This window comes from Cololabis saira, chromosome 4 (genome assembly GCF_033807715.1).
Source record: "Cololabis saira isolate AMF1-May2022 chromosome 4, fColSai1.1, whole genome shotgun sequence".
In the NCBI taxonomy this organism is placed as follows: Eukaryota; Metazoa; Chordata; class Actinopteri; order Beloniformes; family Belonidae; genus Cololabis; species Cololabis saira.
The window spans coordinates 40,298,016-40,322,475 of NC_084590.1; the positions used below are offsets into that span (position 1 = coordinate 40,298,016).

Consider the following 24,460-nt stretch of genomic DNA (forward strand, 5'->3'; position numbering starts at 1 on the left):
ACTAAAATAACTCAAATGTGCCACCGTCTCGGTGTTTTTCTCCAGATTTTAATCTCCGGGGCTCGTATTGAAATACGACACTTCATTTTTTTGTTTCCCACCGGCATCGTAAGTGAGACGGAGACCGGTAAATTGAATGAATCCAATCGTTGTAATTTGTTAAAAGCCCCATGCATTGTTAGCAGAACAAGTAAGTCATCATTTCGGGAGGCCGGAGACAAACTGGGCCTTTGTTTTGGTGAGTGTCCTTTGGTCTCGTTCCAAGGACTTGTGCAATCTTTTGTCATTACAAAATTAATAACCCCAACCAAGAAAAGAAGCAGAGACTTGGAGGACGTGAAGGAAGTAGCAGTCTTGCCCTTAGCTGTCTGCTGCTCTCATAATCAATTACAGTGTACTTTTTATCCAGTCACTCCGATCATTTGAGAGTTCGATCCGTACGCTGACCTTCCTTACCGCTGTGGTCATAATCTATTATCATAAAGGATATTAAACCTATTTTTAAAAGATTTTCCCTTTTTTTTCTGAGCTCTTATTGAGGGTACAGTTGCACCAAAACATACCCTCCTCTGCAGGATGTGCATGTTTTGAGATTGCCCCTGAAACTTTGTGCTTTGACACAAAGTACACTCCATCCCCTTCCCAGATAGATGGCACAATCTGCTAATGTAGTTCTGAGGTGATCCATCTGAATTTGTCCATAGCATAAAAGCAGGTCCAGCTCACGACCCGGTAGCTCGCCTAATGTGATTAATGGTAATCTTTCAAAACGTGTCGAGTATGAAACGAACCAGATGGTGTTGAGGCCGGACTGGCGTGGTAACGTCAGAATTGACGGTCACCGTGTGATGTATCGTGGGTACAAATGAGCACCACAGTCCGTCGGGGGATGTGACAAGATCTCCTACCCAGATATCTCAGAAGATCAAAAAAGAAACAGTATTTTTCATCGCATGAAACGCTGCATCGCAAACCAGCGTACTATTAGTCTAGACTAGAGGTGGGTGCAATTCATCGATGTGTCGATGCATCGCGATGCGTCACGTGACGATTTGTAATCGATTATGGTCCAGTAAAAAAAAAAAAATGTTTTTTTTTTTTGTTTTTTGTTTTTTTTTTTAGTTATCCTATCCAGATTCCAGACTGAATAAGCTGCGGAATCATTTCATTTTCAACAATGCACATTTCTTATTGTTCACTTGAAATATGACAGATATGTTTACACTAAATAAATTTGATGGAAGTACATATCTTGTTTACTTGAATTAATGAACTCATTAAATCCAGGGCTTGACCGTTTTCAGTGTTTTCCGCCAATAGAGGGCGCTCTCATGCAAGTGCAGCTTTCCCTGGTCAAAGTTAAGGAAGTCAAAGAGCAAATGTTTACATAGTCATAAAATAAATTATTTTGTGTCTTTGAAAAATACATGTCAAATGTTCAAAAAACCTTGTTATTTATTTAATGAGTGTTGTTAGAGGAACTGAGTTAATTGATTGGCTATTTATTTACAAATGTAGCCACAGATGAAGACAAAATCAATCTTGTATGGAAAAAAGCATTAAAAATCACAATAATCGAAGAATCGTGGCACCAATAATCGAATCGAATCGACAATCGTTAGAATCGAAGAATCGAAGCTCCAATAATCGAAATCGAATCGAATCGTGAGGTACCCTTGTTTGCACACCCCTAGTCTAGACTAGAAAACCAGAGGAAGAGGAGCGACAGCCTACACAGCAATATGATGTTGGAGTCTGTAGAAGATGCCCCCGCCACTTTTAAACGGTTTGTGCTGCAGTATTCTGGTTGCCCTGTGGAAATGAAAAATGGCGGAGGAGGCAGGAGATACAGTTCCTGCCCAGAGGCTTCAACTGCTGCTAGAAAATGTTCACCAGCTCATACTGTATTCTTGCAAAAGAGCCTGACCAAAAATGTTTTCCAGCAACTGTATTTCTTTTCCGTTCTGTATCGGTAGAGTTGTGATTTCTTTGTACTTTACACAACTTTATGGATTTGGATTATTGAGCTTAAAACAAAGTTTCTGTTGCCTGTTATTAGCAGTTGGCTTCAAGAGGAAACTAAGAAAGGAAGTTCAAAAGAAACTGGTTGTTTTAGATCGTGTCTAATGGTTTTAGCCGTTTTTTTTGTTTTTGTATTTGCCTCATTTAGTATGCACTCATTTATCTTTAGTTGTACTTGGATTTATCTTTAATCTATCTGTTTTTGGTTGTTATTTGTTTTTTTCATTTTCGTTTTTTTCATTTAGGAAAATTCATTTTCTTTTTTTTCATTGTTTTCTGCTTCTTATTATCTTTAGTTTTTATTAGTTTTTGTTTTTTGTCTTGTTTTTCTTTTTAGTTGTTGTTCTTTGTACTTGTTATCTACTTTGTTTTATTCTGTTTAACTAACATTTTATATTGTACTCTAAAAGTTTTTTAGAAATGTATATTTGTACTGTTGGACCCCAGGAAGAATAGTTGCTGCTGAGGCAGCAACTAATGGGGATCTGAAATAAATAAATAAATAAATAAATAAATAAATTAGCAAATGTCCTTCATAATTTACCATACGGATCTGTTGAACTTAAAGTTAGGTAAACTACAGAATTTTCTAATAACACAAAGGGGCAAAAAATGTTTTCCCTAGCCACTCCAGAGGTAGATGGGTACGCTGGATAATTGTAGTCTGAGTTAATGCTGTGACATAACAATATCCTGCAATTGTGAGCGGCTTACTGAATAAAGAAACTTAAAGCCCAGGCGAGGTTATGCTTTGCTGAAGTTTTTGAGTTCAAAATCACCTTATAAACCCAAATATATCCTCTCAAGGTCACCGAGAGAGATTTCCTTTTATATAAAACATCATGTTTTTTGTGTTTCCTCTTTGAACAATAGGTCAGCTGCATGAAAGGAGAAATCTGTTCAAATGTGGTTTTTTTTCCATGACCCTAAGCTATAAGATTGCCCAGCTCTTTTTATGTAGTTATATTTGACCCTTCTCAAACAAAAGGAACATTGTCAGAGTCTCTAGTTTTGTCCAAGACAAATTTCTCTCCAGGGAGACAATAAAGTTTACCTTACCTTACCTTTTTTTTTTTGATCTGACGCTGATATTTTCTGTGTGCTTCTTTCCTCTCAGGTCCGTCTGGAATGGCCCACAGACCTGGCGGTGAGTCCTATGGACAACTCCCTGTACGTCCTGGACAACAGCGTAGTCCTCCAGATCTCGGAAAACCACCAAGTGCGCATCGTGGCGGGCCGCCCCATGCACTGCCAGGTGCCCGGGATCGATCACTTCCTCATGAGTAAAGTGGCCATCCACGCCACCCTGGAGTCGGCCAACGCCCTGGCCGTGTCTCACACCGGCGTTTTGTACATCGCCGAGTCGGATGAAAAGAAGATAAACCGGGTACAACAGGTGTCCACCAACGGGGAGATCTCCCTGGTCGCCGGGGCCCCGAGCGGCTGCGACTGCAAGAACGACGCCAACTGCGATTGCTACTCCGGAGACTCGGGCTACGCCAAGGACGCCAAACTGAACGGACCGTCTTCCCTGGCGGTGTGTCCCGACGGAGAGCTTTACATCGCCGATCTTGGGAACATTCGTATCCGCTACGTGCGGAAAAACAAGCCGTTCCTGAATCCCCTCAACATGTATGAGGTGTCCTCGCCGATCAACGATGAACTTTACCTGTTCGATTCCAACGGAAGCCATATTTTCACGCAAAGTCTGACCACGGGAGATCACCTGTACAATCTGTCCTACACGGGGCCGGGAGATATAAGCAGCATCACGGACAGGAACAAGAACACGGTGATCATCCGGCGGGACTCCACTGGAATGCCCCTGTGGCTGATGGTCCCCGACGGACAGACCTTCTGGTTCACCATCGGCACCAACACTGCCCTTAAAACCGTGGCCGCCCAGGGTCAAGAACTAGCGGTCATGACCTACCACGGCAGCTCAGGACTCCTCGCCTCCAAGACCAACGAAAACGGATGGACAACCTTCTTTGAGTAAGTACCACCGAGAAAATTCCTCTTAAACAAATCTGTAGATGCCAGTTGAGTTGATGATTTAAAGATACATGTATTAAAGGAGCTTGAGGCCGGATTGTGGCAAGATTTATGAAAAAAATCCGTATACATTTTAAGTTTTCTAGTAATAATGTCAGATGAAGCGTTCCAAACCCAAAAGAATGAGCCCTCTAGTGTATCTCTCCTTTGCCTTGAACAGGCTGTGTGCTGCAAAATGTGCTGCAATTCGGTCCCGAATTTCCCGCGCTGGGCTGCGGATGTGACGTCACATGACGCTGCATGTGCGTTCTCCCCGTTCTCCCGTGCCGGCTTCAATTTTGGCTGCAGTACCCCCAACGGCCGTCGTGGTGAAGGGTGGCGCTAGAGAGTTTCATTTCTTAAAAGGAGCCTCATGCTCCTTTAAGTAATTTTTTATTTTATTTATTTATTTTTTTTTTCATGATTGAAAAGGGGCAAGAAGAAGAAAGACTTATATTACAAGCCCCTTTCTAAAAAAAAATAAATATAAATAAAACAATACATATGAAGATGGTCCGTCCGTCTGTTCAACAGTCGCTGCTTATATAATACCAAAATAAAAATAATGAAAAAAAAAACAAAACAAATCAAAAAATAAGAAAACATACACAATAACTCACCAACAACACCAAAAACAAAAAAACAACAAAAGATATTCAACCCGTTAAATTCATATTGTCTGATTAATATACAATTTCTTGAACTGGTGAATATTTTTACAATCCTTTAAATCAATTGTTAAGGAGTTCCATAATTTTACACCACATACTGAAATACACATTTGTTTTAAAGTAGTTCGTGCAAACAGATGTTTAAAATCAAACTTCCTCCTATGGTCCTTATTTTCTGAACTAAACACAAAAAAACTTTGTATATTTTCAGGCAGTATTCTGCCTTTAAATATTGAAGTTTACAAGTTCTTCAGTACCTGATTTGGGTTTTTTTTTGGCCTGTGAGCTTCACTCTTATTCCTAGATGTGTATGTCACTCACAATGCAAGACCTGTGGAAGTATGAGTATAATCCTATTTGCTGTTATCATACCAAATAGGATTACGAGGTGATATGTGACTCATCTGCACCCATGTGCATGTTGGAGTGACAGACCGCTAGTCCCTCAATTGTTTGGAGTTGTCAGATGCAGAACAAGTAAAATATGTTGGCAAGATTTCCCCCACAGGACTGGGAAGATCCATCAATACAAGCATAATAGAATAGCCAGAGGTAGTAATTGATTGAGGCGAACCACACATTGAGACGGAACAACTGAAAACACTCCCACGCTTCCCAACAAAGAGCATAGTATTTCATGTTCTTGACTTGTGCGGCGCAACAACTTATCTTAATATGATGTACCAGGGGAAACTGCGCTAACTGGATGTCGTTCCAAAATGTGTGATTAAACAGACTGGCTGGTCAGACATCTGTTACACCTCGCTGGAGGAGTGAAACTCTGACACGTAATCAGATGCTCTGTTTAATATGAGCAAGCATTAATCACCTGTGTTTGATTTGGTTGTCAGCAGAGGTAGCTGGAGTGGAAACAAGGATGCTGGAACGCAACCATGCGTAGTCGTCTCTCGAGGAACAGAGTGTCCACAGGACATGTAAACGCTCTCCGACTTAAGAAAAATAATAGTAAAACAGTCTACATTACTACGTTCAAGCATACACATCCCTCATGTGTAAAGAAATGCCAAGGCATTTTATCCTACCAATTAGATTTGGTGTTTTTTTTTTGACTTGCTCATCATCAGCTTGAGTGACAGTGTATTGAAACATGAAATAATCCAGTTTATCTTCAGTGTAATGAACTGTTTGACTGTTTGCCACATCCAGCAAAACTTGTGTCACACACAGATGCCTATAACAATATAAATCAATTTGATAACAGAAGGTATTAAAAAAAAAGTTACAATTATATGATTAAGCATGAAATAATGAATCAAGTAATGAATAGTTGCCTTCACTGCACAATCGGTTTATAAACTCCCTTTATATCAGCTATGTAATGGAAAAAGTTGCAGTATGCAAATGTCACAAGTTAAGTCAGGTCAACTTTATTTATATAGCGCGTTTCAAACCAAAGCGCTTCCCAAAACAAAGATAAAACACAATATAATAAAATAGGTGAATGTAACAATGGTTTATATTGGATATTTGTGACAGTTGCATTTTCAGGACAACAACTATAGGAAGAATGTGAAATGTCTGCAAGTAGGCACTCATTTCTGTTAAGTATTTCTCAAATCTTAATTATGCAAATGATGCATTAAGAATTTAAATCCAATTCCCCCTCTTTTCCTTTCACTTTAGACACTTTGTTTGTATTTGCATTCAGTTCATCCATGTTCGACGGCAGCTTCAGGAAGAGCTTTTGTTTTTCTTGAATAATTATTCAGGTTCATCCCACCATCTAAGGGTCAAATATCGTAATTTGTTGCAATTAAACCCTTTTTTTTTATCACTGTCCAACGATGTGTTCTAATGAATATTTTAACCGAATTAAACACATTATATACTTAAATCCCTTGGTCTGTAGATCTGAATGAATGTTAATGAGCGCAGACACAACACAAAAGACTGGACGGAGAACAAAAAACCTCTATGAAACTCTCTTTTTTTTATTTTAACGCTTGGGAGCCTCATATTTGCTAATTATATTATACATGGAGACTCATTTGACTTCCTAATATGATGCTATAAGATTTGGTGGAATGCTCAAGGGTTACTGTAAATCCCTTAAATTAACTTGAACCAGGAAAGGTATCTAATTATTTTATATCCCTCAATTTAATGAGGTGATACTTCTAGTCTAGTCCGAAATGTGGCTTTGCCAATGGTTTTAAGCCCACGTTTTATACAGATTAGGGCTGGGCGATATGGACCAAAAGTCATATCTCGATATTTTCTAGCTGAATGGCGATACTCGATATATATCTCGATATTTTTTCTGTGCCTTAATTGGGGTTTCCCCCAAAGCATTATAGTATAGCATCTCTGTTAGCTTCATTTTTTTCTGAGGCAAACCCTTAAAAAAACAGTCAGTTTTAATACAAAGCCTCGTGCCAAATGTCACACAGGTACCTTTATTAACAGAGGTCTGCACAATATCAAAATGTATAAAACAAATGAAATAAAAATAAACTGCCTGCATATATAGAATAAAAATGCTTCTGGAATAAAATAAAACAAATATCCCTTTCCTGCATAACAATTAAATTAAAATACACTGCAATTAATACAATGTAGACAGTAACAGGCAGACTTTTCCACTGAGGTTGACAGTTGTACAAATAACAAAACATTTGTGCAAATCTCAAATAAAACATTCAAGTCAATTTGTCACAAAATAAGCTATATCAAAATCATTAAAAAAAAAATGTAAAAAAAAAAAAAAAAAATCGATATAAACGATATTGTCTCATACCATATCGTGTTTGAAAATATATCGATATATATTAAAATCTCGATATATCGCCCAGCCATAATACAGATATGTCATCAGTTTCATGTATTCTTAGATTCTTATGCAGCAAGTAAATAAAAAAAAAAGAAGAAATCCAAGGACGGTGCATAAAAGTGACATTTGGTATGCTGGAGGTGATGCTGACATCAGGTATGGGACCTATTGTTTGGCTCCAGCATGAAAGGTCATACAGCGACTATGTGGCACGGAGGTGATGCGATCTAAATAGACTTGTGACCAACCGAGGGGAAACCGGTCCCCCTCATTTTGTTGAGCAGGCTGCCCTGTATGCTCCTCTTGTCCAGAGAAAGCAAGCTAATAGGCAGCTGAGCTGAAGCAGACCAAAGCCATTAACAGCTCAGCGGTGAGGCTCAAGGAACAGAGCGAGCTCCGAGCCCTAATGTAGACAGAAAGAGTGCGGGTCAGCGATCAAGCTGCCGCATGTAGTTCTCGCTCCAGAATGAGACTTCTGTCTGCTCGACTCCTCCGACGAAGGCAGATGTGCGAACGCTCCGATGAACGAACTGAACGGCGGAGCTCTCAGTTCATTCGGCAGCAAAAAAGATGACATGCAAATTGTGCTTTCACTCTACAAAACTTTGATCATGTGACGAACACGGAGGATATCCGCCTCACAGAACGTGAACGTTATCAAAAAGAAATCAAACCCTTAGATATAAATTACTCGGCTATTTAGTATATCCTGACTAGTTGAAACTGCTGCTGTGAATCTCTGTTCGTGGTGCATCTGAGATCAGATAACATTTATCTCCAGGAGACGATTCCTCTCGCACTCTTCCTCTTCCATATTGGATATGTGAGATGGCAGAGCTGAGGAAATATCTGTAAACCAGCACCCGCCATCTCATTTATTAGAGGCTTTATTACAGCAGGCAGCAACATCGAAGAGGGCTTTCCAATCCGTATTCAGAGCACAGATAAAAGTCTTCATTCTAAGTAATGTAGCATTCCTTCTCCTCCATTCCGGGACGCCTTGCAATCTGAGGGATTTCAGATTGTTCGATGCCGATGTGCTCTCCGAAACAAAATGAAGCAATCTGACCACTCATGTTCCCCCGTGTGATGAGCTGATTTGTAGGCGAGGGAGATGCTGCGTCTCTCCCAGGAGTTGCACCTCACTGCTCCTGTTTCATAGACTGCATAATGAGATTAAGGGATATCCCTCATCTTTTACGCTAATATGCAGTCCACCAAATGCAGAACCGCATGGCTGTTTCCAAACTCCACACTTTTTCATTGTCAGTAGTTTTTTCTGTTGTTGTTGTTTTTCCTCTCATTATTAAGTTCTTGCATGATTTGAAAGTTACTTAAAGATTAAGTAGCATTTGTATTCAAGTCCCATTCAGGCCTTGTGGAAAAAGCTGGAGAGGTCCAAACCTGCTTTGCATGTTAGTGCACCCAGGAATACTGCAGCAGATAGTTTACACTTTGCTTTTAAACTGTATCGATTGTGCCTCAGTAATTAAAGGTGATAGTTTTGAATGTATTTAATTGATTGTAGCACTGATGGATTTTATGCCGCGTTTACTGCGTCTCTTCACACATTTTACGGCTTGTGACACGAAATAGGAAGTAAAGGGCTCTACAAGGAATAGAAAAACTCCCAATCCTGGCATGTTATTACCGCTACAATACTTCCCTGAACCTGTTATTTACGGAGGAGAACTCATAATGCTGCTGTCGGGTGACATGTTTATCTTCGCTGACTTTGGGTCACGTGAGCTGATTTTCTCCAGAGGTGTCAAAAGTATTCACATTCATTACTCAGGTAGAAGTATAGATACTAGAGTTTAAAAATACTCCTGTAGAAGTTGAAGTATCAACTCAAGTTTTTTACTCAAGTAAAAGTATAAAAGTACTGGTTTTAAAACTTCTTAAAGTATAAAAGTAAAAGTAATGTAAGGGGGAAAAAAGCCATTAAGGACAAAAGCCATTGAAAATGAATGCATCTTAGTATAATGCAAATATATTAAAGAACCATATATGTGTACTAGGGCTGTTCGATTAATCGATTTTAAATCGTAATCGCGATTATGTAATTAGAACGATGTTAAAACGTGAAAATCGCAAAATCGATTTTTCACTTTTTTTTTTTTTTTTTTACCTTGTCTGCACACATATTAATGATTGATGGAAATACCTCTCAATACCTGCGACAAGTGCCCCATCGGAGAGGCTCTTTAGTGTAGGAGGGGGCGTTGTAACATGCCACCGGGCTGCAAAAAACTTGCAAATGTGAATAGCAAATGTAATGAGTGACATTACACACCTCTACCTCCTTCATGGGTTGCATTATTATTTAGCATGCAAAGACCCAGTTTAGTTTAATTAGAAAATGTCTTGTTTTATTTAATTGGAAATATAACTTACTGTATGTTTGCAAGTGCTGATTTTGTTTTTAGAGATAAAACTTTATATTTTATTATATTTTTTAAAACTTTTTTTCAACTTATTTTACAGAGTTTTGCACTTTATTCATTCATTTTTGGTTTAATAAGAGCAACGTTTGCACTTAAAGCCCAATGGGGCAAATGTTCAATAAAAAAACAGCATATTTGAAATCATTTCTTTGCCTTTTGTCAATTCACAAAATAATCGTAATCGTAATCGAAAATCGGATTTTGAGAGAAAAAAATCGAGATTTTATTTTTGGGCAAAATCGAACAGCCCTAATGTGTACTATTGAGCATTAACATGTGTTTCAGAGAGCAGAAGATATGATGACTAGTTGCCTATAAGTATTGTAATGGTGCAGAAAGTCAAACTTCAGAGGCATGTTATCATTTATCCTAACCTTTATTGGAATAACATCCAAGTTTAGTTGCAGGAATCTGAGGGAACGGATGTAAGAACAAAACTGGACAAGAACATCTGAAACAACCACAACCAAATTCACTCTATCCGGATGGAGCAATTTAACTGGATAGTTTTTATTTAAAGGCCGAAATGAAATAGAGTAACAAGGCTGTTTTTAAAATGTAAGGAGTAAAAAGTACAGATAATTGCGTGAAAATGTAAGGAGTAAAAGTAAAAAGTCGTCTGAAAAATAATTACTCCAGTGAAGTATAGATAACCAAAATTTCTACTTAAGTAAGGTAACGCAGTATTTGTACTCCGTTACTTGACACCTCTGATTTTGTCGTAGGTATGACAGTCACGGGCGTCTCACCAACATCACCTACCCCACGGGCCGAGTGAGCAGCTACCGCACGGACGCCGACAGCTCGGTCCACATCCAGACGGAGGGCTCCAACAAAGAGGATATCACAGTCACCACCAACCTGTCAGCCTCTGGCACGTTCTACACATTTATGCAAGGTAAGTGTCTTCACTCGTAGCGCGGACGGTGAGGAGATTTTCTGTTGCATTATGGGTGAGCTGAAAGGAGGAACGCAAAAACTCACTTCACTCTGTCCTTACTTCTCTGATTTCAAGGGGTCGAACCAGCCGCTCGTCTCGCTACCTCTTTTTAAATTGGTGTTAAAGCTTCGTGTCACTCCCTCCTGGGATGCCGTGGATGCATAATGATGTGAAGCCGAGGTGGATAAACGCGGTAGATGAGTTAATTCTACTCCGATCTGGTTCTCTGATGTCACGATTCCCTGTTTCATGAGAGTCTTCGAGTTGAATCCTCTCAAGTGCAAAAGTTGTCATTCTCTCATAATACTCTCCCCTTAAACTTTAGTAAAGCCAAAGAAACTTTGAATATTGTGAAAAGGAGCTGACGGTATTGCTTTTTGAGACTTTAAGAACTAGCACTAGGACTTAGGGTCGGCGTATTCCGACCTCAGGGACCGCCTCAGTTTTGCTATCAATTGAACTGTTTAGTTTCCTGTGAAGGAAACATTGGATAAGCACGATTGTGAATGCCATAGAAGAGCTGTTTTTGGTGAAAGTGCACAGGAAGCTGCCCACGCGAAGCCCCCGGGGAGACTGGCTTCAGCTGAGGAACAAGGCAAAGCAATCTTTGAGGACTGACCCTGTTTGAGAACAGCTCGGGACGACGGGAAAACATCTCAGTCTTCTGGAGGCGGCCGCCGCTTTAACATTATTCCATTTATTTTCCCAGAGAAAAATCCTTTAAGGAACTGTTGACTTTTCCAATTGTAATTTGGTCAGCAGCAATTAAACCTTTCGTTGTCTTACTATAATACAATAGATGCAGAAGTCTCAGGACCTGAGTAAACAGAAACAAAACCCAGGGTGTCCCTGCAATTATTAAAGTTTAATCAAAGCTGTATTTGATTTGCTCTTATTTTATTAGCATGTGCTGTGCAGCTTCCATTTCCCCCAAATGAAAAAGAAATATTGATTTAATGTCAAGAAAATGAATCAAGACAGCACAATGCAGGTGGTCCATAAAAGGCCCTCCAAGAAAAAAATGTTGTGAAAAATATCCTTGAGGACAGATTGAGCTCACTTGAGCGTTGTGGTGTCCTGTTTTGTCCTGACTACTTGCACTTTTAATTACTCATCAATAGCTTTGATCTTTCTGGAGCTAATTTAATAGCTTCTGCTCCACCCACGCACCTCTCCATCCAATAAAGTCTGATTAAGGTTTGAGCTCAATCCACCGGGACCCCTGACTCGCCGCGTCTGAAGCTCGAGATGACAATCTCTGGTGTCTCACTATTGTTTAGCGGAGCGGTCACTTCCTCGCCGTGACCTTGTCTCCGAGATCTGCCTGCGAGGAACGACCGAGCCGCAAACTCTGCTCTTAATTAATTAAATGTTGTCAGCTTTGTAAGCCGGCGACTGGCGAGCGTAGAACATGTGAATCCCCCCCTCCTCCGACATTTGCTTTCTTGTTATCCGGCTGAGGGCACGTCCTGATCTGAGCGAGCTGCGTCTCAACTATGTATGGCAGATTCAAAAACTGAGATTTTAGTCAGGAAAGATGAGCTCACGCAACGTTTACTGTTATTACTCAACAAGTTTTAGGTTTTTTTATGGTATTATATCAAAATATATCAAACGATGCTCTAAATATACACTTGTCTAGTAGGTATGGGCTAAAAAATTTATCACGATAATTTCTGCCATTTATCCCGATAACGATAAAAATAACGATAAAAAAAATACCAATTCAACTCCACCTTTTTAAATATAAATCTATCACCACATTCAGTCTTTGGAGCCAAATCACTGCTCTAAAAGATACTAAATACTACTAAACGTCATCAATGGGAATTTATCGTCTTTCTTTCTTTCTTTCTTTCTTTCTTTCTTTCTTTCTTTCTTTCTTTCTTTCTTTCTTTCTTTCAGGCTCATTTCTTTCTTTCTTTTTCTTTCTTTCTTTCTTTCAGGCTCATTTCTTTCTTTCTTTTTCTTTCTTTCTTTCTTTCAGGCTCATTTCTTTCTTTCTTTTTCTTTCTTTCTTTCTTTCAGGCTCATTTCTTTCTTTCTTTTTCTTTCTTTCTTTCTTTCAGGCTCATTTCTTTCTTTTTCTTTCTTTCTTTCTTTCAGGCTCATTTCTTTCTTTCTTTTTCTTTCTTTCTTTCTTTCAGGCTCATTTCTTTCTTTCTTTTTCTTTCTTTCTTTCTTTCAGGCTCATTTCTTTCTTTCTTTCTTTCAGGCTCATTTCTTTCTTTTTCTTTCTTTCTTTCTTTCAGGCTCATTTCTTTCTTTCTTTTTCTTTCTTTCAGGCTCATTTCTTTCTTTCTTTCTTTCAGGCTCATTTCTTTCTTTCTTTCTTTCTTTTTCTTTCTTTCTTTCTTTCAGGCTCATTTCTTTCTTTCTTTCTTTCAGGCTCATTTCTTTCTTTCTTTTTCTTTCTTTCTTTCTTTCAGGCTCATTTCTTTCTTTCTTTCTTTCTTTCTTTCAGGCTCATTTCTTTCTTTCTTTCTTTCTTTCTTTCTTTCAGGCTCATTTCTTTCTTTCTTTCTTTCTTTCTTTCTTTCAGGCTCATTTCTTTCTTTCTTTCTTTCTTTCAGGCTCATTTCTTTCTTTCTTTCTTTCTTTCTTTCTTTCTTTCTTTCTTTCAGGCTCATTTCTTTCTTTCTTTCTTTCTGGCTCATTACTTTCTTTCTTTCAGGCTAATTTCTTCCTTCATTCCTTCCTTCCTTCCTTCCTTCCTTCCTTCCTTCCTTCCTTCCTTCCTTCCTTCCTTCCTTCCTTCCTTCCTTCCTTCCTTCCTTCCGTCCTTCCTTCCTTCACGTTGTGCGTGGATTTAACCACAGAACCATAAATCAGTTTTACACAAAAACGTCATCAACAGGAATTTATTGTTTTTACCGCGAGATGACAAATTCTTACCGTGGGGAATTTTTTTGACGGTATATCGTGAATGGTAAAATATCGCCCATTCCTATTGTCTAGCTCAAATAGCCACAAATGTCTTATACACCAGATATGATCATGCCTAAACGTCAAACAGTTATCTCCAGTAACTGACCAAATATATTTATCTGTTTGGTTTTTCCTCTATTCTGAATCAGTATTCCTTTAGTTTAAAACAGCCTGCTCACATTAAATCTCTGGAGACTGGAGCAAATACCTCCCAAGGTGCATTTTTTAGCATCTTTCAGCCTCCCTCTTCGGTAAGGGGCACAATCTTTGGATGACTCCTGAAATGCAGGAATGATGGAGAGAGGTAAGGGCCAGTGCAAGGTCACCCCTGCCTTGTCTGCCCATGCCTCACTCCACCGCAGCATAAAAATCCACCCAGCGGTGCTAAAAGAGACAGATACAGACCTCCGTCTTTCCAGGCCATGATTGTTGTCGAACACGGCAAACTGACACAGAAGAGAAGAAACATATAGTTGTTTAAACGACGTTAACTAACCGGTGTTTGTGCAAAAGATACATTTTCCGCCGCAGCCGAGGATGATATTCATTTGAGTCTCGGTCGGAGTGCTTATGAGAGGCGAGGAGGAGGCATTCCCAGCTGGATGTACGTAAGAAGCTCAGTGGAAGCATTAGTCACTGGTGCTGAACTGGAACATAGGCTGCCGTCACCTCGGGACAGTAATGGACAGGTTTAGATTTATCCCTTGTGATTTTGTGTGTAAGTGCGCGGCCCGACTCCTCGGCGGCCGCGGGCGAGCTAGCAGCTTTGATAGTTTTCATCCCTCCACATCCCCCCGGGCTTCTGCAACAGCTGTAAAACTTTACTTTACTGGTGCTGTGAAACCTCTCACTATTGATCTTTGTTGTCACAGGTTCGACATTACCATAGCGGCTCAGTATATACCGCTGCTAAAGGCTTTCTTTTTGCCGCGCCGCCATTTTAGGCCATTATTCTTGTGCCTCGCTGAGAGGAATATTAGATTCATTCTTCTTGTATCCAGTGGTGGACAGTAACGGAGTAAATTTACTTGAGTACTGTACTTAAGTACATATACAGAGGATTTGTACTTTACTTGAATATTAGATTTCTTCGGTACTTATTACTCTTACTTGAATACATTTCCAAGACAAATATTTTTACTTTTACTCGAGTAAATTTCTAGGAAGGCTGAAAAGTACTCGTTACTTTCAGGTCTGCTCTTTTTTCTTCTTCCCTAAAATCCTATTGGACACAAGCGGTTTTTGTCAAAGGAGGAGACCTATCACAGTGCACGCTCTCCACTGGGATGTACGTAAAGCAGAAATACGTCAAGCCTCCTCAAAACGACACCGCCAAAGTAGCCTGCGTTTGTCAAGACAGAGCCGCAACAAGTCAAGACAGAGCCGCAACAAGTCAAGACAGAGCCGCAACAATGGCTACAACATTGAGTTATTGAAAGCAGAGATGTAGTTTTTTGTAAAGCAGTGGTCTTTGAGGGGGATCCAGACTTAGTTGGATGGTGCAGGTTCATTTGGTTTCAGTTCATGATTGTTAATAAACTCTGCATCATCTACTGTCCTCTTATGATCCCATTCATTTGATTTGTTTTTGGTGTTTCTGCAGGTTTTATATAACATGGTTCTAAAAGCAGCACATCAGTGCAGCTGGTTTCAAAGAGTTAATTCTCAGAAACAAGAGTTAAAAGATCCTTAAATTAATTTAGTAAAAATATAGTAATTTACTGATGTGGAAAATAAGAAATGTACTCTTACTCTTACTCTTACTTTTACTTAAAGTAAATTTAAAAGCATTTACTTTTGGATACTTAAGTACCTTTAAAAGCAAGTACTTTTCTACTCTTACTCGAGTAATATTTTGACTGAGCTACTTTTACTTGTAACGGAGTAAATTTTGACCAGTAGTATTTGTACTCTTACTCAAGTACTGGGGTCGAGTACTCTGTCCACCTCTGCTTGTATCACTGTTTCTTTCCCTTTTGAGACCTAATCACGTCTTCTGAACATTCCCCAGATCAAGTCCGGAACAGCTACTTTATCGGCCTGGACGGCTCATTAAGGCTGGTTTTGGCCAACGGCATGGAGGTGTCCTTGCATACGGAGCCCCACCTCCTCGCCGGCACCGTCAACCCCACGGTCAGCAAGAGGAACGTGAGCTTGGCCATCGACAACGGCCTCAACCTGGTGGAGTGGAGGCAGAGGAGGGAGCAGGCTCGCGGCCAGATCACGGTGTATGGACGCAGATTAAGGGTGAGAACGAACGCCGCCTTTGCCAAGATCGACTGCTGGTTAAACACAGGGGCTTTCATCATTAGGCCAACTGTCTTTTCCTTGATCTTCTCTCACTTAAATGATTAGATTAAATCCACGCTTGCAGTAATGCTGCAAATGCAAATGCAAAAAAAAAAAAAAAACGGAAAACTCGCTGTAATAATCATCTGAAACAGATATTGTAATTCTCTACAGGAAGCAGTGATTGGACTACTGATGAGAATGATGTTCTCCCTGTATGTCCAGAGACCCTGGTAATATTAGAGAAAGCGCTCCCTTTTGTTTCCTTCCCTTCCTTCTGTCTTCAAACGAGCTCTTTAGGCCTGTAGTTGTTCCATCCAGACTGCGTGAGTGCCATCCACGCGCGCTGAACAGATCAGCGCCCTTAACGACGACTAGCTGCCACATTCCCCGCTTGTTATTTACTCACCACAGCCCCTGCTGAAAGAAACAAGCAACAAAAAAAGCAAACTCTAATATTAAAAAGTGTCAGCTTTGGGCATGTCGTGTCAAACGGCTGCACAAGCAAACACAGGAGTTGTCATGCACTCCAGGGCGCCAGCAACTGGGGACCCAGTCATTTTTCTTTTGCTTCTTTTTCTGACAGTGTGCCTGAAAAAACAGCAACGTAACTAAATGTGTGGTGTCACAATCGTAGTGGTAAATGTGGCAAACATGTACACTTGTTTCTCTCACATGTAGGCTACTGTGTGCTTTGTTTTAAAGATGTTAAATTCCCACAAACCAGTTGTCATTGACATGTTTTTGTGTTTCGGTTTTAAGGCGTGAGAACGCCTCTGAACTCCTGTCTGAAACTCAATCAACTACCCCGTGTTATACAGCTCTCTAACGTTTTACTAGCTGAAGCTGAACTCCTACTTTTATTATGTTGAGTCCCAAAATCACAATTATTTCAACTTAATCCCAATATAAGTTCCCGCTGAGAGAAGTTCTTAGACATCAACATTTAAAATGACAACTCATTTTATCCCTACGAGGTGGTGGTGCCTTCACATGTAACATTACTTATACCACCACCCACGCCCGCCGATAGGGGGGGACAAACGGGTCTGTTGTCCCGGGCCCAGTGTAGGTGGGGGGGGGCGGGGGGGGGGGGGGGCAGAACTGAGAAAAAAAATAAAAAATGTATTCTCATTAAATTCGTTTCATTTAATTATTTATTCAAACAGGTTAAAAAAATAAATAAAAAATAATCAGAATACATAAAATGTATATACCGAAAAAACAAAAAAAAAAAACATAAGCAAAACAAAGCAAATTAAAGAGAAAAATCTATATGTAGATAAATATTTCCTGTAGGATGAAGTTTCAAAAAACCTTTCTAGTCCTACCCCTTCTAATGTTATGGAATCATTTTTCAAAATGTTTCAAAATATGCCTATTTGTGGAAAAAATATGTAGTATTTGAGTTACATAAAAGCTTGTTATTTGTTTTCTTCCTAATTGTCCTTGTGATCAAGAACCCCCAACACAAAAATGGTTTGGCCGCTGATCAAAATTTGATGTTATCATTTAATTCAACCATTAGAATGGTCAAAATGTCCGGCCAGCACAAGTCCGGTGCTCAGAAAACAAGAGAAAAGAGAAGAAGAGAAGAAGAAAAAAGAGGCCTCAGAGATTCTCTACACAAATATTTTAAAAAGGTGGTGACGGTGAAGCTGGAATTAATAAAGTCAGCGTAGAGCAAGGTAAGAAACAGCGCAGCCAACGTTTACCAACCTTGTAACTTAAGCTAACTGGCTAGCTCTAATGCTAACGTCCATTAGCTTGTATAAAAACCTGAAGAGCAGAGGGAGAGGAGAGGAAGAAGGAGAAGGAGAGATCCGGGCGCAGGGGGGCCCATCTTAGATTATTTTGTCCGGGGCCCCGGCAGGACTGTCAGCTGGCCTGCCACCACCCTCTGATGGCACTACACAGCATACTGCATCTGCTCGTTATTTGCAAGTTATAGCAACGTGATTCATCCCCTTCTTCCCAGGCGGCATTTAAAAGTTCAAATTCAGATTTAGTTGACACTTGTATGTAAACAGTCTTTTTATTTAGAGCATGGTTTTACGGCGTGAGAAAGCCCTGAAACGTTGTCTGAAACTTGATCAACTATCCCGTGTTATACAGCTCTAACGCCTAAACGTTTCACTAGCTGAACTCCTACATTTGTTATGTTGACTCCCAAAATCCAAATAATCTAAAACTTGTACGCCACAATAATTGTTCACGCTGAGAGAAGTTCTGACATATTTATATTTAAAATGACGACTCGATTTATCCCTGGTTATAGACTACGTGTCATTATTGCACATGTGTAACATAACACATACAACGACCCTCTGGTGGCACTATAAAGCATACTGCATTTGCTCAAAATCAAGTTCCAGCAACGTGATTCATCCCCTTCTTCCCAGGCGTCTTTAAAAGTTCAAATTCAGATTTAGTTGACACTTGTATGTAAACAGTCTTTTTATTTAGAGAGGATTGTTTGCATCAGCAGCTCACTTGGATGCCGAGTGATAAACACGAGAGCAGAGCTGAGTCACACCAAACATGCAACTTGTGTGGTATATTGAACTTTTACACATCGCAAGGAAGTGGAGACTTACGGCATCTTTAAAAAGGTACAATTTGTTTCCTGTACGTTACAAATGTAGCAGCAGCCCTGATTTTTGCTGCATTCATCTACTCTGTTAAACTAATCCTTAAAAGGTTGTGTTATCTCAGTGTATTTGTTTGCGGTTGGAACACAGAGGACTCCGGTGCTGGATATCTGGGAGCACATGGGGGCATATAAAAAAACACGAGCAGAGCTTTATTAACTACAAAATCGGTATTCACGTCCCAAGAAAACGAGGTTATGCTATTAACGCGACCTGCCTTTGAGGAGATGTTTGAAAAAGGAATATCAAAAAAAGTGTGTGCTGATCCAATTAGCAGAGCTGAAAAAAGAGAAACGTTGCTTGCCGGGGCACGTAGCTGCTTTGTCTGAATACTAAAAACAACAGCGCTTTTTCCAGAGGCTTCCACGTAAACAAGTGTCTCTCATTTGTCATGGATGAGGCAGAGGTAGTGGAAAAAATAGGAAAACATCCTCAACAAATGATAAATTGATTTGAACGTATAAATAACTGAGAAGACAAAATAATAAAGAGAGAAGGAGCTAGACCAGGGGTCGGCAACCCGCGGCTCTAGAGCCGCATGTGGCTCTTTAGTGCTGTCCTAGTGGCTCCTGGAGCTTTTTCAAAAATGTTTGACCTTTTTTTTTCCTTTTTTTCTTCCTTTTTTCTTTTTTCCTTTTTTTTGTTTCTTTTTTCTATTTTTTCCTTTTTTAATTTTTTTTCTCTTTTTTTATCTTTTTCTTCTTTTTTTTCTTTTTATTTCTCTTTTTTTCTTCCTTTTTCCTTTCCTTTTTAATCTCCACATTTCAACTTTTTTCTCAACATTTCGACTTTTCTTGACATTTCGACTTTTTTCTCGAAATTTTGACTTTTTTCTCAACATTTCGACTTTTTTCTCGACATTTTCGACTTTTTTCTCAAGATTGTACTTCAACATTAATCTCGACATTTTGACTTTTTTCTCAACATTTTGACTTTTTCTCGACATTTCAACTTTTTTCTCAACATTTCGACTTTTTTCTCAACATTTCGACTTTTTTCTCGAAGTGCACAATGAAAAAAAAAATATTCCCCCAGTTATAACTAATATAGATAAATACAAAATGTGTTGTCTTCATTCTAAGGTTTATACAAGACTTTTCATTCTTTGCGGCTCCAGACATATTTGTTTTTTGTGTTTTTGCTCCAATATGGCTCTTTCAACATTTTGGGTTGCCGACCCCTGAGCTAGACTATATAAAAGAGCTGGAAAATCATCAAATCTGTAAAAAAAAAAAAAAAGAGGATTATGTCTGGTCCGTAGGCCAAGTTGCTCTCTTAAACATCTTAAACTTAACTCTGTAGATGTGAAAATAAAAGAAATACCTCGGTGACTACAAGGAAGGAAAACATTGTGAACAGCAAAAGAAATGAAAACTCAAGACAAGTGACACAGCAGCGGCGAAGTTCACAGATAACTCGCTCTACACTTTCATCCCGAGGTCAGCACAAAAGTACTCAAAGTGATATTGATTCTGAGCCCATTTCTTCTCAAAGTGAGTCCCTTTTGTTTGGGCAGGAAGACCAAAAAGACCAGAGAGGTCTGAAAGGAGTAGAAGGGGATCAAGAGGAGACAGAGCCCTCCAGGTTCACTCATAAACCTCTCAAAATTGTACTTTTCAGTCCAGCTCTCACTTGTGTTCTAACTAAAGGTTTGTCGCTCTCCGTAGCGAGCCAACACACATGATCGCCCTCAGCAACGAAGTGGAGGAAAAACTGTTCTGAGCCGGGTTCATTTAGATGTAAATACATTGAGATGAAAAGAGGATTCAGTGAAAGATCATTTTCTATGTAAATAGCAGAAAAACGATGAAGCTGTGACATCGTTATAAATCTAAAGCCTGAAGATTTGGAGGAAAAAAAATGTCATCACTGAATATAACCGTCATTGGGAAAAAAATCTACAAAGAGATACTGAATATGGATGCATCGCTGTATGAGATTACAAAAAAGATTTGTTCTTCCATCACTTTGACAACGAAACAGAAACACACCTCAGCTGTGACGCTTGTCCACCTGGCAAATCTGAGCATGCTTGGCTTCAGTTAAAAGGATTTCCAAGGGCTGCATTTTCAGATGTGGAAGATGATGTCACAGCAGGTGACCCATGCACAAGGTGCAAGGACATTTCCAATTCAACAATTTACAGAGTGTAATACACAATCAGTAGTAGAAATACGTGTCCGTGATCCCGGGGACATGCATGGTATGCATGAGACTGGCGAAAATAACTCTTAATCAACAGATCTCATAACACCGCAGGCACTCGCACTGGAAACATGGAATAGGCTTGCCTGGGGTCTATCAAATCCCTCTCTGTCGCTACTTTGAATTTTATTGGACTCAAGCATGTTGCTCTTCCAGTGAGATGACGCCCTGCATCAGAGCTGCCGCGCTGGATTTCAACATTTAAAACCATGCCCGCAGCTCAACTGAATGAGATTTTAATTCCAGACGCCTTTCAGTTCACTTCTTGTTTAGTTTCAAATGGCTGTTTTGTTTTGTTTAGGGGTTGCTTTTTTTTTTTTTATCTGCCAGCATAATCTAGCAAAATTGTGTTTGCTCAGCCTAGCCGTGACATTTATGTGGGCCTCCTATCTTCTTTTGTTTATTCAAAAGTGGAAGTCAGGAAAAAGTGGGAGAATTAGGTTGGCTTCAAAGGCGTATGATGACACGTCAGAAACACTTCAGCATCAATTTTACTTTCAATTTGGAGCTTTACATAGCTAAAAAGTGAGTGGAAGCAGCTTAAACCTGCCTCCTCAGATCCTCTATCATCTGCTCAGCCACACCTAAGCCTGTCAGTCAAATCCTTATATTTTGTTTGCATCTCTTTGTGAGAACAAAATTTGACATAAAGAGTAAAACTGAATGAATGAATGAATGACGTTTATTCACTCATTGCAACACAAAAACAACACCAAAAAAACATTGTACACAGCATTAACATTTCATACAAAACAAAAAAAATGTGTTGAACAATAACTGAAAAGGCATAGGCTGAAGCAAAATGCTTATAAAAGCCTATCCTATAGTACCAACTTTCTATTTTTGGCTACCGACCTCCAGAAAACCAAAAGGAGAATAGAAAAGCAAAGAAACAACAAAAGGCAAAGAAACATTTACAGATGGTCAATTGCACTTATAAGCTTCAAAAATAGCTTTACAAACCATTTTCTTAAATACAACAAAAGAATGACATGTTTTTAAATTTATGTTGGTATCATTCCAGAATTTAACTCCAGTGATGGAGACACATCTCCTTTTCATACCTTTTTTAGCTATTTGTACTGTGAAATTGCAGACACCTCTAAGATTGTAACGAGTCTCCTGAATTGAAAAGAACTTCTGTATTGGGTCAGGGAGCATTTTTGATTTTGCTTTAAACATAATTTGCATGATTTTAAAATAAAACAAATCATAAAATTTAATAACATGAGAATTTAGAAAAAGTGGCTCTGTGTGAGCGTAGTAATCAGCCTTATTGATGATACGTATGGCTCGTTTTTGAAGTTTTATTATTGAATTTAAGGTGGTTTTAAAGGTGGATCCCCACAATTCCACACAGTAAGATAAATAGGGAAAAATCAATGAGTAGTAAATCAAATGCAAGGCCTTGGAATTCAGTATATTTCTGGATTTATACAGGATTGCGAGTGATTTTGAAATTTTCCCTTTAATATATTCAATGTGTTGAAACTCCATAAGAACAGCAGCTCTCAGTAAGTACAGCTTGTGAATTACTGAATAATTTGGGTTAAAATACTGAAAATGGTAAATAGCCTTAAACACATTAAAAAGCAAAGATGACACAGAATATTTAACGTGTTTTTTACACAGAGTAAAGTGTGCAGAATGACCAGCAACTGGCCATTATTCACAGATGGTGCACTAATGTGGAAAAAGATGCCCCTGCCTGGATTGTTTTTCCTTCCTGTGTAAAGCAAATAGCAACTTAGGTTAAGTTGTCTGCCACATTCTCCAGAAGGCGACGCGGCTAATAGGGAGGTGCCACTTCGTCTGTCATTGGCTGCTCATTTAATGGCCTTGTTGTCCCTTTGAAAGTGAGAGCATCTAATGTATGTTACAGACAACGGCCCCAGGGGTGAGATAGTGAAACGGGAGCAGCCTAATGGCAAGAACAGAGGGGGCTGAACAAAACTGGAATCATTGAGCGACCTTGAGTGACATGTCAAGTGATATTACAGTATGTGGGTGGCTGGGTGAGAATGTGGCGGCGTCCAAGCGGGCGGGGTTTGCAATACAGAGCAGAGGGATTCGTGACAAACAACACAGACAAGTGTGTAGCTCTAACTTCACAGTTATTTTGTTGTGGTGGGAAGAGAAGACGCAGCAGATTCGTTCGCTGTTCCGGTCACTGTTTCCTGAACGTCCTTGTAACAGAGCGGACGTACACATGCATGTGTTTATTGCGCTGCAGGTTTCATCCAGCAAAGCCAAACAAGTCATTTCTGGTCTCCACTTTTCCCCATCTATGGTGTCACATATTACTGGAGCTCCCTCTCACAGCCTCCCTTTATGATTTCACAATGACTGTATCCCTCCATGGAGACAAAACTTCCTAGTAGGGATGGGCGGTATGGACTAAAAAATGTATCACGATAATTTGTGGCATTTATCCCGATAACGATAAAAATGACGATTAAAAAAATACCAATTCAACTCCACCTTTGTAACTATAAATCTATCACCACATTCAGTCTTTGGAGCCAAATCACTGCTCTAAAAGATACTAAATACTACTAAACGTCATCAATGGGAATTTATCGTTCTTTTTCCCTTCCTTCCTTCCTTCTTTCCTCCTGCTCTCTCCTTCCTTCCTTCCTTCCTTCCTTCCTTCCTTCTTTCCTCCTGCTCTCTCCTTCCTTCCTTCCTTCCTTCCTTCCTTCCTTCTTTTTTCCCTTCCTTCCTTCCTTCCTTCCTTCCTTCCTTCCTTCCTCCTGCTCTCTCCTTCCTTCCTTCCTTACTTCCTTCCTTCCTCCTGCTCTCTCTTTCCTTCCTTCTTTTTTCCTTCCTTCCTTCCTTCCTTCCTTCCTTCCTTCCTTCCTTCCTTCCTTCCTTCTTTTTTCCCTTCCTTCCTTCCTTCCTTCCTTCCTCCTGCTCTCTCCTTCCTTCCTTACTTCCTTCCTTCCTTCCTCCTGCTCTCTCCTTCCTTCCTTCCTTCCTTCCTTCCTTCCTTCCTTCCTTCCTTCCTTCCTTCCTTCTTTTTTTCCTTCCTTCCTTCCTTCCTTCCTTCCTTCCTTCCTTCTTTTTTTCCTTCCTTCCTTCCTTCCTTCCTTCTTTCCTTCCTTCCTTCCTTCCTTCTTCCTTCCTTCCTTCCTTCCTTCCTTCCTTCCTTCCTTCTTTTTTCCCTTCCTTCCTTCCTTCCTTCCTTCCTCCTGCTCTCTCCTTCCTTCCTTACTTCCTTCCTTCCTTCCTCCTGCTCTCTCCTTCCTTCCTTCTTTTTTCCTTCCTTCCTTCCTTCCTTCCTTCCTTCTTTTTTCCCTTCCTTCCTTCCTTCCTTCCTTCCTTCCTCCTGCTCTCTCCTTCCTTCCTTCCTTCCTTCCTTCTTTTTTTCCTTCCTTCCTTCCTTCCTTCCTTCCTTCCTTCCTTCCTTCCTTCCTTCCTTCTTTTTTTCCTTCCTTCCTTCCTTCCTTCCTTCCTTCCTTCCTTCTTTCCTTCCTTCCTTC

The 24,460-nt window shown here is 39.8% G+C and overlaps 1 protein-coding gene across 11 annotated transcripts in view; it reads left to right on the forward strand.

Annotated features, from left to right (window-relative positions):
* The window catches only part of tenm4 (teneurin transmembrane protein 4), a 204,000-nt gene that overhangs the window by 159,865 nt on the left and 19,675 nt on the right, over positions 1–24,460 (forward strand). For all 11 annotated transcript variants that reach the window (XM_061719775.1, XM_061719773.1, XM_061719774.1 and 8 more), the window contains 3 exons: positions 3,140–4,017; positions 10,691–10,863; positions 15,845–16,080. In XM_061719775.1, the coding sequence (XP_061575759.1) occupies positions 3,140–4,017; positions 10,691–10,863; positions 15,845–16,080 (1,287 nt within the window). The remainder of the gene's footprint in view (positions 1–3,139; positions 4,018–10,690; positions 10,864–15,844; positions 16,081–24,460) is intronic.